Consider the following 14,322-nt stretch of genomic DNA (forward strand, 5'->3'; position numbering starts at 1 on the left):
CTTATTTTTTCATGCAGGATTCAAAAACTAGGAAAAGGAGCTCAGGCGGCTCTGCATCCAGCAAAGCACTGGTACGGTCCCCAGCCCTCGACAGTGCAGGGCAGGGTGCAACATGCTGCGGTGGGACTCATTTCCAGCTTAGCCCTCATGTGGCTGGCAAGGCCCCACGGGGTGAGCGCTGCCCTCCCCATGCTCAGGGGGCAGATCAGAGGGGTCAGGCACAGAGGTAGCCTCAGCCTGGGGTTACAGCTCTGAAAAACGGTGTTGACTCAGTGCCAACCAACTGGGATGGTCCTGCTGCTTCCATCCCAGGAAGGTGAGCCTACAGCCTGAGGAAGCAGATGAGGTTTTGTGGAGTACCAAAGCTATTTCCAGAGCTAAGCTGGCCCTGAAAGCAGCGCAGCCTTGTACTGACCTAGTAACGCCCGAGCTGCCTCAGCATCTGAGGTGTGAAAACTCCACACCTCAGATAACCCAGCCATGGGCGGTTGTTGACAGCTGATGGCCAACTGATGGCCAGCTTCAGACAGCCCTGGGTCCGAAGCCTGCACTGGAAGCATGCAGCTGTGCAAATGAGAAAGAAAGCAGTGCACATGAAAAGAACCAACTGATAAAATATTGATAAATTCATCAAGAAAGCATAAAAATAATTAAAAAATAAACAGATGCTCGAGTACATCTTGAGATAATGAATTATGGAAGAGAATATGCTGTGAGTTTTCAGGGAAAAAAGGGAATGTGAGTGGGTAGATGGATGAGTGAGGGAAAGCAAGCAAAAAAAAAATTACCATTCAAACTCAGAGGATATGACCCTATCACTCACTGTCTGCTGTGAAACCATCGGTGTCAAGAAGACGGGTGACTTACAGGAAGTAAGTGCAGGGGGTAAAGGGATCTTCCATAAAAAAGACCCAACTGAGTAAAAACCCCTTAAACCCTAGAACCACTACGTAATTCAGGAGACTGGAAATTACTGGTCACAAAGTGGACAGAGATGACAAAGGAATTTCCAGTGACCATGTTTTGTGTGAAGTCAACTGGAGTTTCACTGCTGGTTCTCCTAAGAGTAAAAGTAAGACTGCCTGCTTGGACAGCGTGCCTATGGGGGGAGGGCAGGCGTGCTTGAGAGGCAAAGTTAAAGCTGCACGAGTTTAATTTTGCAGCTTTATACTCTTGCATACCTTGTGACTTTTCTACCTTTTTCAGAAGGATGCACCAGATCCCTTATCACTACATACTCAAGTACAGTACAGCTTGCTAAATAGAAACTTCAACCTTTCTTTTGAAGAATCCTGCACCTCAGAGGGACTTTGATTCCTGAAATTCAGCAGGGATCAGGCCCACAGGGTCATTCATGCTTTTCATTAATTTCTCAGAGATTTGTGTGTGTGCTGGGGAGCGCAGGGGGCTTAAAATGTGTTTTGGTCAAAAACTGGGAAAAGGAGCACAGTTACATTAGACAATAATGTCACAGGACTGAATAAAGCCAACGAACCCAACTTAATTTTCAAGTGAAGGCTACAGATATCAAGCTGAATCCCCACTTGCTGCTAGTCCAGCCCTTAGAGTGCTGCCCCAGGTACCCTGCTCTGGAGAACAAGAGACATACTCCTCCCCACCACCAGCTCAGTGTGGAGGGCAGGCATCTGCAGCCAAGGCTGGACTCGCTTCTCCTGACAACCAGGAGCTGCTCTTTCACGCTGCAGAACCTCTGACTCACCCTGCACGCACTGTGGGTTACCCTCGGTGCGGGATGCAGTTGCTCACTATTTTGTTTATCTTCCATGTTTTGTTTGTTTTGCATCAGTGGAGCTTTAACCTGAACAATGTTTGGATTTTCCTTTCTTTCCTCCCCCCCCACAAGGGCTACAGCAGCATGGCACCTGAAGGATATGCAAGCCTTGATGATTTAAGCCTCCCGACCGGCTTGCGGGGTCAGCGTCACCTCCGTGTTGCAGACGGGAGGCAGACAGGCACAGGCAGTGAGTAACCCAAAGTCACGTGGCTTTCTGCCACTTGTGAGGTGACAGTAACTCAGCCTCTTCCAACAGATCCCTGACCCTTTCACATCACGCGTGCTACAGCTTGCGCAGAGAATGAAGCCGCAATGAAGCCTACACGAAAGGCCACTTTCAACAGGCAACCTGTTGTGACAAGAAGTACCCCGCTCTCCAGAGCCACGAAGTTCAACCTACAACTGAGCGTGTTTTAAATGTGCACATCACCATTTAAATCAAAAGCTCCAAATAACCCTCAGTTTCAACAGAAGCTGGGTAGGCAGGGATATCAGGAAGGAAATCAGCTTCAGCTCCTTTTGTTTTATCTATGTGAATGAATTAATTTATCACTCAAACCCTTGGATTTTTAAAGACTAGGTTTAATGCTGTTCTCCTAGATCTATGCTGCGTGATGCAATTAAACCCTCCGGTCCTGCATGCTGCATGCCCACACTTCTCACAACAGCTGAACTGGGACTATTACTTTTAAACAGATGAGGAGGTGCTAACCCATTTCGAAGTTCCAGTGTTGTATTCCTCCTGAAGAGTGACACCCCGAAGACACGCCTTCCTCCACGACCCTTGTCTCCAGCCTTTTTTCCATTGCGTACCAGCTTGCTTCCTCTATGGGCAAGGGATGGCTGGGGAAGAGGGGCAAGGCCCTCAGACCACAGGGGCACTGTCAGAAAGGAGGGGAGTTTTTTCAGATGAGGTGACTCTAGCTAAGATGTCTACTCTGACATGGGTCTCCAGGTGATCTTGTTTAGCGATAGAGAGGAACAGGTATTTCTGGGTGTTGTGTCACCTCCTCTGCTGCAGGATGGGACAAGCAACTCAACAGGTGTCTATTTCTAGACCTTATAGCAGCCTTCCAGTACCTGAAGGGGTTACAAGGAAGCTGGGGGGGGACTTTTTACAAGGGCCTGTAGTGACAGGACAAGGGGTAACGGGTTTAAATTGAAAGCGGGGAGGTTTAGATTGGATATCAGGAAGAAGTTCTTCCCAGAGAAGGTGGTGAGACACTGGAACAGGTTGCCCAGAGAAGCTGTGGATGCCCCATCCCTGGATGTGTTCAAGGCCAGGCTGGATGAGGCTTTGAGCAACCTGGTCTAGTGGAAGGTGTCCCTGCTCATGGCAGGGGGGTTGGAACTAGATGGTCTCTAAGGTCCCTTCCAACCCAAACCATTCTGTGATTCTATGATTCTATGATTCTGTGACTCTATGATTCTGTGATTCTATGATTCTCTTCACTGACTATAAAGGAAACCAGGACAACTGGCTCCAGCACAGGTGTCTATGTTGTAGATGTCTGTGTTTAGCCATCCAAACCACACCTGAGGTGTCCATACCCTGACTGAAAGAGAGAGGGTTTCCTGAGCAGCCATTTAGCCTTGCTCCAGTCACCTCACTCCCTTAGATTAAGAGGTGGTAGCACTGTTCACCAACACCTTGGCACAAGCAGCCCCCTCCCCAGATGTGGTCTGGCCGGTGAGCATGGCATGCGTCACCCTCCTCCCCGCAACAGACCACTGTCAGAGACGTATGCCCAGGAGGGTGAGAGCAAACCAGTAGCTGCCACCTGCACCCAGTGCATAGGATGTGAAGGCTCACTGAAAACAGTGAGCTGCCCTCTAGCACACCAAAAAGAAAGCAAGCCTCTACGTAGAGATGAAGTTTGGCCTGCCAGACCACAGTCTGGACCACACAGGCTCCAGAGGTCCCTTCACACCCACCTCCTTTGAGCACTCTATGAATCCCTATCCAACAGGCTTGCTGTGGTAGTTAGGCATGAAAATGGAGCTTGGATCAGGAAATGCCTTTGTGGATGCACTGTAAGTACTAGGGGTAAGTTGAACTGCAAGAAAGGAGCTGTGGTACAGGCTTCCCTCGTCTGCCAACTCACTCAACAGCCTGCTCAAAATATCAAAATATCTCTAGGCCTCATCCCACTGGATTTTTGTGTTTTTCATATATATTATATACACACACATATTTTGGTATATTCAGTTTTCATACTAATGGCTCTGCTTACTTATGTACAAACTTATGAACCAACCGAACGCACTAAACTCTGGACAGGAATTGCTGTCAGTGCCCTGCAAGCTGTGGCTTGAAGGCGAGTGGGGCTGTGGTGAGAGCACACGACTCACCAACTTGCGGATTTCACATTCTAGGTTCTGAATACAGTCCAGTTTCCTCTTGCGGCAGCGCTGAGCTGCAATTCGGTTCTTGCTGCGCCGGCGGACGTCGTGGATGAACTCGAGCTGCTCTGAGGTTAGCTTGTGCATCTTTATCATCATCTGGAAATCATTCCTTGGAAGATCTGTGATTTGATCAACAGGAAAAGGAAGTTTCACCTAAAACAAACAAATACAAGACAAGAGCAGAGAGTCATATTTTGCTTGCTGAATGCAAGCCGAACAACAGTGAGCGGACGGACGATTAACTATGCTGCTGCCTCCTAAATAAACAGCACACTGAGTTTTACACTGAGCAAGTCTTTAACATTCCTTTGTGGCACACTCAGGAGGCCCAGCTGGTAAGGATCGTATTATAATTTTACTGACATCAGCAATATAGACGAATCCCAGGTAAAAGTTTTATCTATCTAAAAAGCTCTAAGATCTCCTTGTATTAAAAGAAGGCTCTGTCCACCAAGAGACACAGCCTTTTGGAAACAGTGAAGTGCCTCACTGCTATTCATTTCCAATGAGTTTCAAGAAATGGGCTATTACCATGGCAGGAAACCTGTCTGCACGGCCTTGTGGGACTGAAAGTTTGATTAGGTGTGAGGTTAAAAATCCACCCTGACACCTCAAGTGGATGAAAAATACTGTACCGCAGTTAGGAAAGGTCGCCTAACCAGCATTTCAATGGAGCAGTAGACCATTTAAGAAGAAAGGGTCAGGCGAGTGTGATGCAACATATCCTACCCTGCTAAAATATATGCATTTTGAAACCAATATTTGCTGACATTCTAATATTTTTGTAGATTGAAGGGCACCCAAACTGCATTTCTTGAAAAAAAAAAGAAACCCAAACAGTTTAAAATCGCAGCTACTTGCAGTAAAACATCTTTCCTTCTGGCCACGAACTGCCATCCTGTTTTGACTGTAGACCATTCAACAGTAGCTCCAAGCTTTGACTTCAGGAATTCCAACCATCTCTCCAACTCTTACCGATTATGCACTAAGGCAAAGCTAAACACAAAGACCCTGACAGCTTGGAGCAACAAACTCATGCTATCTCAAAACCTGAAGAATGGCAGATGTGCTCAAAGATTTCTGTTAGCTTTTTTACCCAAACCTATCAGCTTGCTCAAATCCAAGGCAGCACCTCTCCCTACAAATCCTGCTTCATTTGTAGCTTCAGATTGATACCGTGATTATCAAAAAACCTAACATTTGTCGGTACACTGCTGAGTTTGGTGGTCAAATAAAAATCAGTTCACAATGCTGAAGGAGGTGACAACTGAGTAACTGGATTGACTCCCTTTCTTTTTCTGAGTCATACCCACGCTGCCCAAAAGATGGCAGTAAATATTTACATTTCTGTCCCCATTTGGTGCGTTCCAACCTCTGGAACAAGGAGACTATTCTGCATCCAGGCTATCCAAGCAGATAGACTTAAGTTGCTCCAGCCAAGCAAAAGATTTGGGATGAAAAGGTTCCTTTGATATTTAAGATGATATTTAGAAACTTTGCGCTTTCATTCTTTGGAGATAAAGAAATTAACAGCACAGAATAAAAATAAGTTATTTTCCTTGGAGACCTCAGTTTGTTTATGCAGAACAGGTTGCTGAAGACACATGTATGCAAACACACAGCGTGTTCTCTGGCATTAACAGCCACGGACCCTCACTGGGCACCCGGACTAGCCAGTAGCCAGCTCCCCACCTTGCTTACGATCTTGTGTTTTCTTGTGCTATTCCATCATCGCTTGGCATGTCTCCAAGCCTGGGCCACATGAAATTCAGTGCAAACACCTTTTCAGACAGTTTCGTGCCCTGAACATTGCCCCTCTGCCCAACCTGTCCAGGCACTGCTTTGTAAGACCCTACTTGACGGGTCAAATTAAACCAGCAAGAACCAGAAAACACTGCCCCAATCTTCCCAAACTCCTGCTTGTACACACAAAGGCTGACCTTAGGCATGTTGATCGGACTACCTTGTTTACAGACTGCTAACTAATGACATGAAACCTGTTTGACTTTCCCTCCCTAGCCTTTGGACAGTCAACATAAACTCCGTGTCACCTGATTTCCTCTCAAGCTTCAACCAGGGTCTGAAAATGAAAACAGCCTGTGCTTTCCTCTGAAAGACATCACAGTTTCACTGCAAAAACAGTCCTTTCATGTTCCTAGTTTTTCCTTATTTTCTTAAGTCAAAAGCGGAAAACGATGTTAACTTTATTTCTCCCTCCCTCTCCCTTTCAAAACATATTTACTTGCAAGCAGGAGATGTGCTTGCAGCTGGAATGGGAATGAAAGGGAGGTAACTTAAATCTGTCAGGTAGAAGTCGCTGAAGGGAAATGGGAAAATAAATAGAAACAGATTCATAAAGAAAAAAGAGCGGATCGAAAATAAAATCATCTACACAGCAGGCCAGAGACTGCTATCAGTAAACCCAGCATAATCCCACTCTTGTCACAGGCAGCACTGTGCAGGATTAATAACGTGAAAGGGAGTGTGGAAGTGAGTCAGACTCATTTCCTTCACCATCCTCAGCATTTTTATTGCCCCTCTCTCTCTCCGCAATTAGCTGTCAACTGAAAAAAAGCCTCTGGCCCGGACACTGGGAATAACTGCGCCGGGGTGTTGCTGCAGTGAGAGGCTAATGGTGTTTCACGTTGGTGCAGGGCAAGCCCCTCCACTGCCATCCTAACGGAGCGGTAAGTCAATTTGCAAGAGCCGATGACTGTGCCATGGGTGGGATTTATCTGACCCTCTTAGAGCCGTCTGAAATGACGGGCTGGCACGAGCTCGTGTCCAGGTCCCTGCCGTTGGCATCGAGGACAGAAAGGCCTTTGGATGGCAACGCATCCTGCATGGCTTCTCCTTCCTCCTGGCTGCAGAAGGAGCAGAGCTGAGACTTAGAAAAGATGCTGTTATCTTAAGGCAGAGGAGACAAATCTTGCCTGATGTGTCTAAAAAAGGGATAGTCAATCTTTTCTAAGATGCGTAAGAAAAACCCAGCAAGTATGTTTTCTCATAAATTTTTATTTTCAATAACTATGAATTTTATACAGGAAATGACTGAGTGCTCTTTACTTCAGACTATTTCAAATTAGAAATGTAAGTGGGATCCCTATTCCTTCCAGGAGTTACTTCAGCCAGAGCTAACCTCACAGAGCTCTAAAATCTTCCCTATCACACAATTACTCTTGCCCTGCATCTTTACACCAACAGCAGAGGCTCTGTTTCCACTGCACAACAAATAAACCGGCACTTTCCACCACCGCTGCAGCCTCTGTGGCCCCTGGCTCTGGCTGATGCACCACTGGGAGGACAGCCAACCCACCCTGGTGAAAAAGAAAACTCACTTACGGCTTTGCGGCATTTTTCCCCTCTGTATTAGCATTAGGATGGCAGTGCAAATGTCGTTGCTTTGAGTGGCTAAGTAACAGCAGTGATCTAGACAGACAGGGACAGCCATTGACTCAGCACATGAAAGGCCCATATATAACCAATTAATTCCTTCAAGCTTCACTAGTTAGTGCCAGCTTGGATCATATGCCAGTTACTGCCGTGCTGCTCACGTACTGTACTAGTTACTGCTGCTGCTGCTCTCCCTTTTCTCTTTTTCTTTGGAATAAAGGAAAGATCTGAGGCCTTGTATTTACTCACATGAAAATATAAATGTCAAGTGTTGGGAATTTCCTTATCTCATGAGTTACATTAGTTTTTTTCACACTTTCTTTATATCTAAATTACAACATCACCTTCCTCGAGCTGCCAAGTGCTAGTAAAGACAGTGAACTTCCCAAGCCTGCCTTAACATCACAGGAACTAAAAGGATTCCTCTATTAACCCTAAGAAAAAGTAAACATGTATTGGACATGGGAAGGTGGAACTCAAGGTACCAGCTTGACCTTTATAAATGGTTCAAAATCTTGGTCATTTGCTCCAGAGCTCTAAGAAATAGAACTGTCACCTTAGTGCCCTTAAATTAAAAGCCGGAGTTACCGAAAGCCTCTGACACCTAAAATTGCCCAGCCCTTGGAAAGCTCCTAGGACCCACCCAAGCAATCTAGCACAGGGGCTGAATCATATCAATGCTTTTTGACGTAGAAAGGGTTAATTTGCTTCACATAGAAGAGCTCAGCACAGTAACGTAGTTTTCCCTAGTATCTTCCTGAGCATGCAAGTCTGTCTTCCACAAATGCTCAGGAAGAAATTCACCCCAGGACAGGAATTGAGGTGTGCCCACCTGTGTTAAGGGCTTGATTGCCTACGCACTATTGAAGGCACCACTTGTGGTCCCACAGAATAGGGACCCACCTCATTTCACTTGGACAGAGGCCAGCTAACAAGCACAAACCCAATGGATCACAAAGACAAAGGACAGGCAGGATGCACTCCCATGAGTTTCCTTGCCCCATTGTCTACTGGTCCAGGTAAAGCCTTCAAAACCACCTCTCTTTCCAGGTGTCAACCACAACAAGGTGGCAGAGGACTGCAAGAGGAGAACGGTGAGCCCAGGCAGAGAAGCTCTACCGTTGTGTCAACAAACCGTGACCCAAATGGACTTGATCAGCAGGTCCCACTGCAAACAGCCTCTCCTATCTGCCACAACACAATTTACGGCAACCTAGTTGCCCGGGGTCAACGCCAGACTCGCCTCTTGAGGGCGACATGAGGTGTTTGGGCCAGCAAACACTGTCTGAGAGGGCACTGCTGGGCACTTGGTGGAAGCAGCCTGGGGAACCTTTTCTTTATGCCACCTGCCTCAGAGAACTGGGGGAAGGGGCTGGTCCCATGTCTGAGGGCTTTAACCCAATGATCAGATGTGGATGGAGTTCTCATCCTTTAGCCCATGATTTGGACCTGTATTCAGATCACACACAGCTGGCGCTCAAAACGCTGGGATGACCTTTTCCCATTCACCACTCGCAGAGTCTCCAGCTTCCAGCCCAACAAAGGGCAGGACAGTACAATAGTCCTGCCCACTAACAGGCTTTTCTGAGAACAGGGATTTCACAGAAACCCCGACAGAAGCCATAGGTGCATTTGAGAAAGGCAGACCAGACAGTGAAATGAGGGGGGATAAAGTGTAGTATTTCTCTGAAAGATCTGCTTTTGCAGAAAAAATTCAAGAGCTGGAAAAAGTCCTTCAAGAGCTCCAGCAAGAGTTTCATCTCAGGGCATAAGAGAACTGATTGCAGGCTGCAATGAAATGAAACACTGTTTAAAAGGACCTTCCTGAAATTTCAACCTGGTAATGGAAAACTCACTGTTGTTGTAATCCCGTATTTCTCTGCCACCAGCATGGATACCACTACTACTGAAGGCTGGGAAAGAAAGCAAAACTGCCACAAAGTTCATCTTCCAGGATCGATGTCTGGCAAGACTCCTTTTAACCAGATATTGCCAAACACAATTCCCAGTGCCCTGATGCCATTGAGGATCCCAGTCAGGAGAATATTCACCAGAGAAGAAGGTGGGGAGGAACTTTCTCATTTTCAAATGTAAATCCAGTAAGATCAGGAAAGCTGGGGTGACCGACCACCAATTTCTAGGGAGGAACTACGTACGAAAGCAAGTTGACACCTTAATATGTATTTTTCTTGGTTGTCCTTCTTTCTGCATAACACTTCACTAAGCAGAAGTGCTGAGCAGTGAAGAAGACTCAGCTTAGGTAACTCAGCACAGCTCCAGCTGTGATTTCTGCTAGATAGAAACAGCTAGATGATGAACAGCTAGATTTCTGGTAGAGCAAATCCCGTTTTACTGAGGTTCTGACTTCTGGTAACTTGCAAACCATCAGCAGACAGAGAAAGGGTGGCTGCCTGTCGCTTAACATGGAAGGGTTTGGACTCTCACTGAAGGTTATTTGCCTACAATATCCTCAGTGGTTCAATTGCATTAACTTTGCCTTTATGAAAATTGCCTTTGAAAAATGAGTCACTAACCCAGGCGGGAAATTATTTTGAAATACATATGAAAGGCACATTAAATGCAGTACTCTAGACAGTAATAGTTCTCAGAAAACTCCACCTCTTACCTCCTCCTACCCTTGTTTATTCTTTCTATTAGAAAACTCTCATCAAATTAGACTGAGCTGAGATTTTCTTTTAACTGTTTTAGCACTACAATATTTTTCACAAGTTTTTCTAGCAGACAAAAACAGATATTTGCTGAAAAAAATGAGTATCAAGAAAAACAGGCAGTGCTGAACTTTCTGTTCGTAAGTAGGCTAACAGATTGACAGACTACTTCCTTTTCAACAATTCATTATTTCAGGGCTCATTGTTTTGTTGTTGCTATTTTAAGCAGGACTGTCAGAACCTGCCTGCAAGCACCGAGCATAAGTCTTCTCTCTAGTATTATATCCATATAATTGATTTTTAACAACCTGTGGAGGCTTGAGGGAGCTAGGTGAAAAGAGCAACACAAACTTAAATATTTCTGTGAAGTCCCTGCAGATCAAGTAATGTCCCTCTTACTGCAACTCTGTAACATGGGGACATCCCAAATTGCACTTGCTGCTTCTGTCACAAAGCCTTAAGAAAGGGGAGTCTCAGAAGATTGTGGGAGGCTCCCCTAGCAGGAAAGAAAACGAAAGGTAAAGACATCCTGGAGAGGATTTACTGGCGGCGTTATGGGGACCACCTCCTCCTCTGACACTGGCAACTGCATTCTGCAGCCCTGTACGGGCTGCTAAACGGGGTCCCCTTCACCCCCGTGGCATTCACACCGAGCCCTAGCACCCCACTTCGGGCACCAAACAACCTGGGCATGTGGTCCTGAATGGCATCTGTCCACGGGAAAGCAGAGTGCCCTAATAAAGCAAAGAGAAGAAACCTTTCCCCTACTTCTCACACAATCAATACACCTGCAAATGATGCTTTGTGACATTAATTTTGGCTCTGACAGCACTCTGGGACCCAAATCAAGACCAACAAGGTCCAAATTCCAGGGGAACTGAGCAGCCCCATGAGATAACTGAGGGTCAGAGTCCATCAGGCTTATTCCCATCAGGCCGGCCCACCCAAACGAAAGCCCACCCGCAGCAGAAGTGCCTGTGTGGCTGCTCTCTGGAGAGCGAGTGCCTGTGTGTCGCCCCCAGCTATCTTATCAGGCAGTTTTTGAAGAAGAGGTCCCTTCCAACCCAAACTATTCTATGATAAACACCATGTGATCTAATGTGACAGGGGGCAAGGGACCCATATGGGAAGCTGTTAGGACAGCAAGGACAAACTGACTGTTTTGGGAAAGGAGAAAGATTCCCATGCAGCTTGCAGGGAGGCATAGGACAGAAAGTAGTCCATTTCAGACTGCTCTGAGTCTTTCCTGCTGTTTTAATGGCAGCCAAGCTGCAAAAAGTAGGCAGAGGGACTTATACAAGAACTTCCTCTTACCATTAAATATTTTCCACTGCTTGGTTTAACATATCCTTCACTGAGGTTTCCACAGCAGCGGATCTTGTAGGATCGCAGGACGTACGTCTCGAGTTGTGGTACAAATATGACATTGTTTAATGAGGCTGCAATGTCCCTTCTCATATTGGTAACACCCTTTACAAATCCATTTTTCAGCCAACATCTGTACCCAAGTACTGGTGTGGCATGCCCACCCTTTACTTGCTCAGGACAGTGCAGTGCAACCTCACGGGGCATTAATTTCCTCACCACATTTTTAACACCTAGCGGTCATAATCAAAATGCCTGGGGGAGAAGAAGGAAAAAACCAAGACTTAACAGCAGTCCCAGCAAGGAAAATTGCTCATCAACGTGTAGAAAATCTTCCCAGGAGGAAACCAGTGGCAAAACCAGTTGACATGTCTGCCTGCCAGCGGCACACTGGGACAGCCTCCTGTAGCCCACCTGCTTGCTCCTCTTGTGATCATCCTTCCCCTTATCCATGCTCTCCTGCACACATACGTGCACTTCTTCTTGGGAAACCACCAACAGTCCCCTATACCCTTCTCATCTGACTCTTCCAGGCTCATTTCTGATGCAGCATCTCCACACAATTAGCCAATGATGGGAGCTAATTACTCATCAAACCCCAAAAGACTAACCTCTCACTCTCTTTACTGCCTCATGCTGTGCATTAGCCCTTGCTGAGCAAGCTGCACATGTGGGTGGGGATTGGCAGTCCCCTTGTTCCACTCCCTCCTCTCTTCCTCCCTTGTGAAGGCAGGACTCTATCTATCTATCTATCTATCTATCTATCTATCTATCTATCTATCTATCTATCTATCTACCTATCTACCTATCTACCTATCTATCTGCTGTCTGTCTATCTACCTACCTACCCACCCACCCACCGACTGATTGAGTAACCTTGATATTGCCAAGCAGAGTGGTTCTGCCATACTGCTTCCCGAATGAGGTCCTACACATGGTATCCCAAGCAGCCTTCCAAGGAGACTCCTCTCCCTTTTGCACAGTCCCCCAGTTCAGGATTTTGGGACAAATGAGAACTGTTTTCTCAAAGCCACCGGTACAGCAGGACAGGGCTTAGGACACCAGGGGCTCCCCAGTCCATTCAGCCCTTTCTTAGGGCTAAGCAACCAACGAAAGAACAACCCACATCTGTCCGAAAGGTATCTTCCAGGGCCTGGGATGTAGCTGGAATAAGGACTGAGGGATAAAATAAAGTTCCCCCTTTTCATCTCTAGCCCACAACTAAGTTCAACTGTTTCTGTCCTGGGTGCAACCCCCCAAGACTTGCACTCGCTGCCCCCCATGCTTAAGCACAAGCTCTCAGTGGAGAACTTCAGCGTTACCAGAGAAACCAGATACGCAAGTTCACTCAGACACTCTCCAGGCCATGAAATTGCTTAATAAAACTATGAAAACATCCAGTCTTTTTTCAGTTTCTGGGCTCCACAACACATCTCCATGATTTAAATCTTCCCTCAAACCAGTGACTTCACACAGACAATTAATTCAATCATGATCAGCCAGTTATCACGGCAGCATCTCCAGCTGGCCCATCTCTAGCTTAGAGTGGGCCCTCTTTCTTCTCCCTCTCGCAGAAGAGATGCATGGAAGTTCACAGCTCGCTCTGCAGTTCCCGACTGTACCCCTGCCATTCTCCTAATGGTCCTGGAAATTAAAGGATAACTTCTCTTCAAGACCATTTATGCCACAACTGCTAGAGCTCACCACTCAAGTGGGGTCATGGGCAGGAAACATCATCTCAGTGGGTCCAGAGGAGGCCACGAAGATGTTCAGAGGGTTGGAGCAGCTCTGCTATGGGGACAGGCTGAGAGAGTTGGGCTTGTTCAGCCTGGAGAAGAGCAGGCTCCGGGGAGACCTTATTGCCCCTTCCAGTACCTGAAGGGGCTACAAGGAAGCTGGGGGGGACTTTTTACAAGGGCCTGTAGTGACAGGACAAGGGGTAACAGGTTTAAATTGAAAGTGGGGAGGTTTAGACTGGACATCAGAAAGATGTTCTTCCCGGGAAGGGTGGTGAGGCACTGGAACAGGTTGCCCAGAGAAGCTGTGGATGCCCCCACCCTGGCAGTGTTCAAGGCCAGGCTGATTGAGGCGTTGAGCAACCTGGTCTGGTGGAAGGTGTCCCTGCCCATGGCAGGGGGGTTGGAACTAGATGGTCTTTAAGGTCCTTCCCAACCCAAACCATTCTGTGATTCTATGATCTCAGCTGTCACTTAAAGGAGGCAAAGCCCAGTACCTGCATGTGCCAGACACACACAGATACCCAGACACCCAGAGATGACTCGAACACCATTCCCACAGCCAAGGGTGGCCAGCTCTGCAACTGTTCAAATCATTTCACAACTCTTTCTCCTCCCACTCTGTCTGTCTCCTCTACTTGGGCTGTTAGCGGTATGCAGCAGGGGCTCCTCGTGTGGGCTGCCTGACACTCGGTGCCAGCAAAGGCATGGCTTGAGGTTGCTTAAATACACCAGCAGCAATAACAAGCAGAGCTGGAACGACCTCGGCAAACTAAGGATGAAGAACGGTGCTTCATGCCACAGGTGGGGGATGGAAGAGGCCAGGACACTGGTAGCAGACTCCTAAGCACATCAGCACCCTCTCATCATTCAGCAGTTTGCTATTGCCCCATACCCAAATTCTGATAAGCTCCAAATACCTTGGAGGTCAAGCAGACCTATTTACGTGAAATCAACC

The 14,322-nt window shown here is 46.9% G+C and overlaps 1 protein-coding gene across 1 annotated transcript in view; it reads right to left on the minus strand.

Annotated features, from left to right (window-relative positions):
- Positions 1-14,322, minus strand: part of BACH2 (BTB and CNC homology 1, basic leucine zipper transcription factor 2) — a 46,783-nt gene that overhangs the window by 1,285 nt on the left and 31,176 nt on the right. The window contains exon 3 of the mRNA XM_010154248.1: positions 4,148-4,354. Coding sequence (XP_010152550.1) covers positions 4,148-4,354 — 207 coding nt within the window. The remainder of the gene's footprint in view (positions 1-4,147; positions 4,355-14,322) is intronic.

This window comes from Eurypyga helias, unplaced genomic scaffold (assembly GCF_000690775.1).
Source record: "Eurypyga helias isolate BGI_N326 unplaced genomic scaffold, ASM69077v1 scaffold45826, whole genome shotgun sequence".
Classification (NCBI taxonomy): Eukaryota; Metazoa; Chordata; class Aves; order Eurypygiformes; family Eurypygidae; genus Eurypyga; species Eurypyga helias.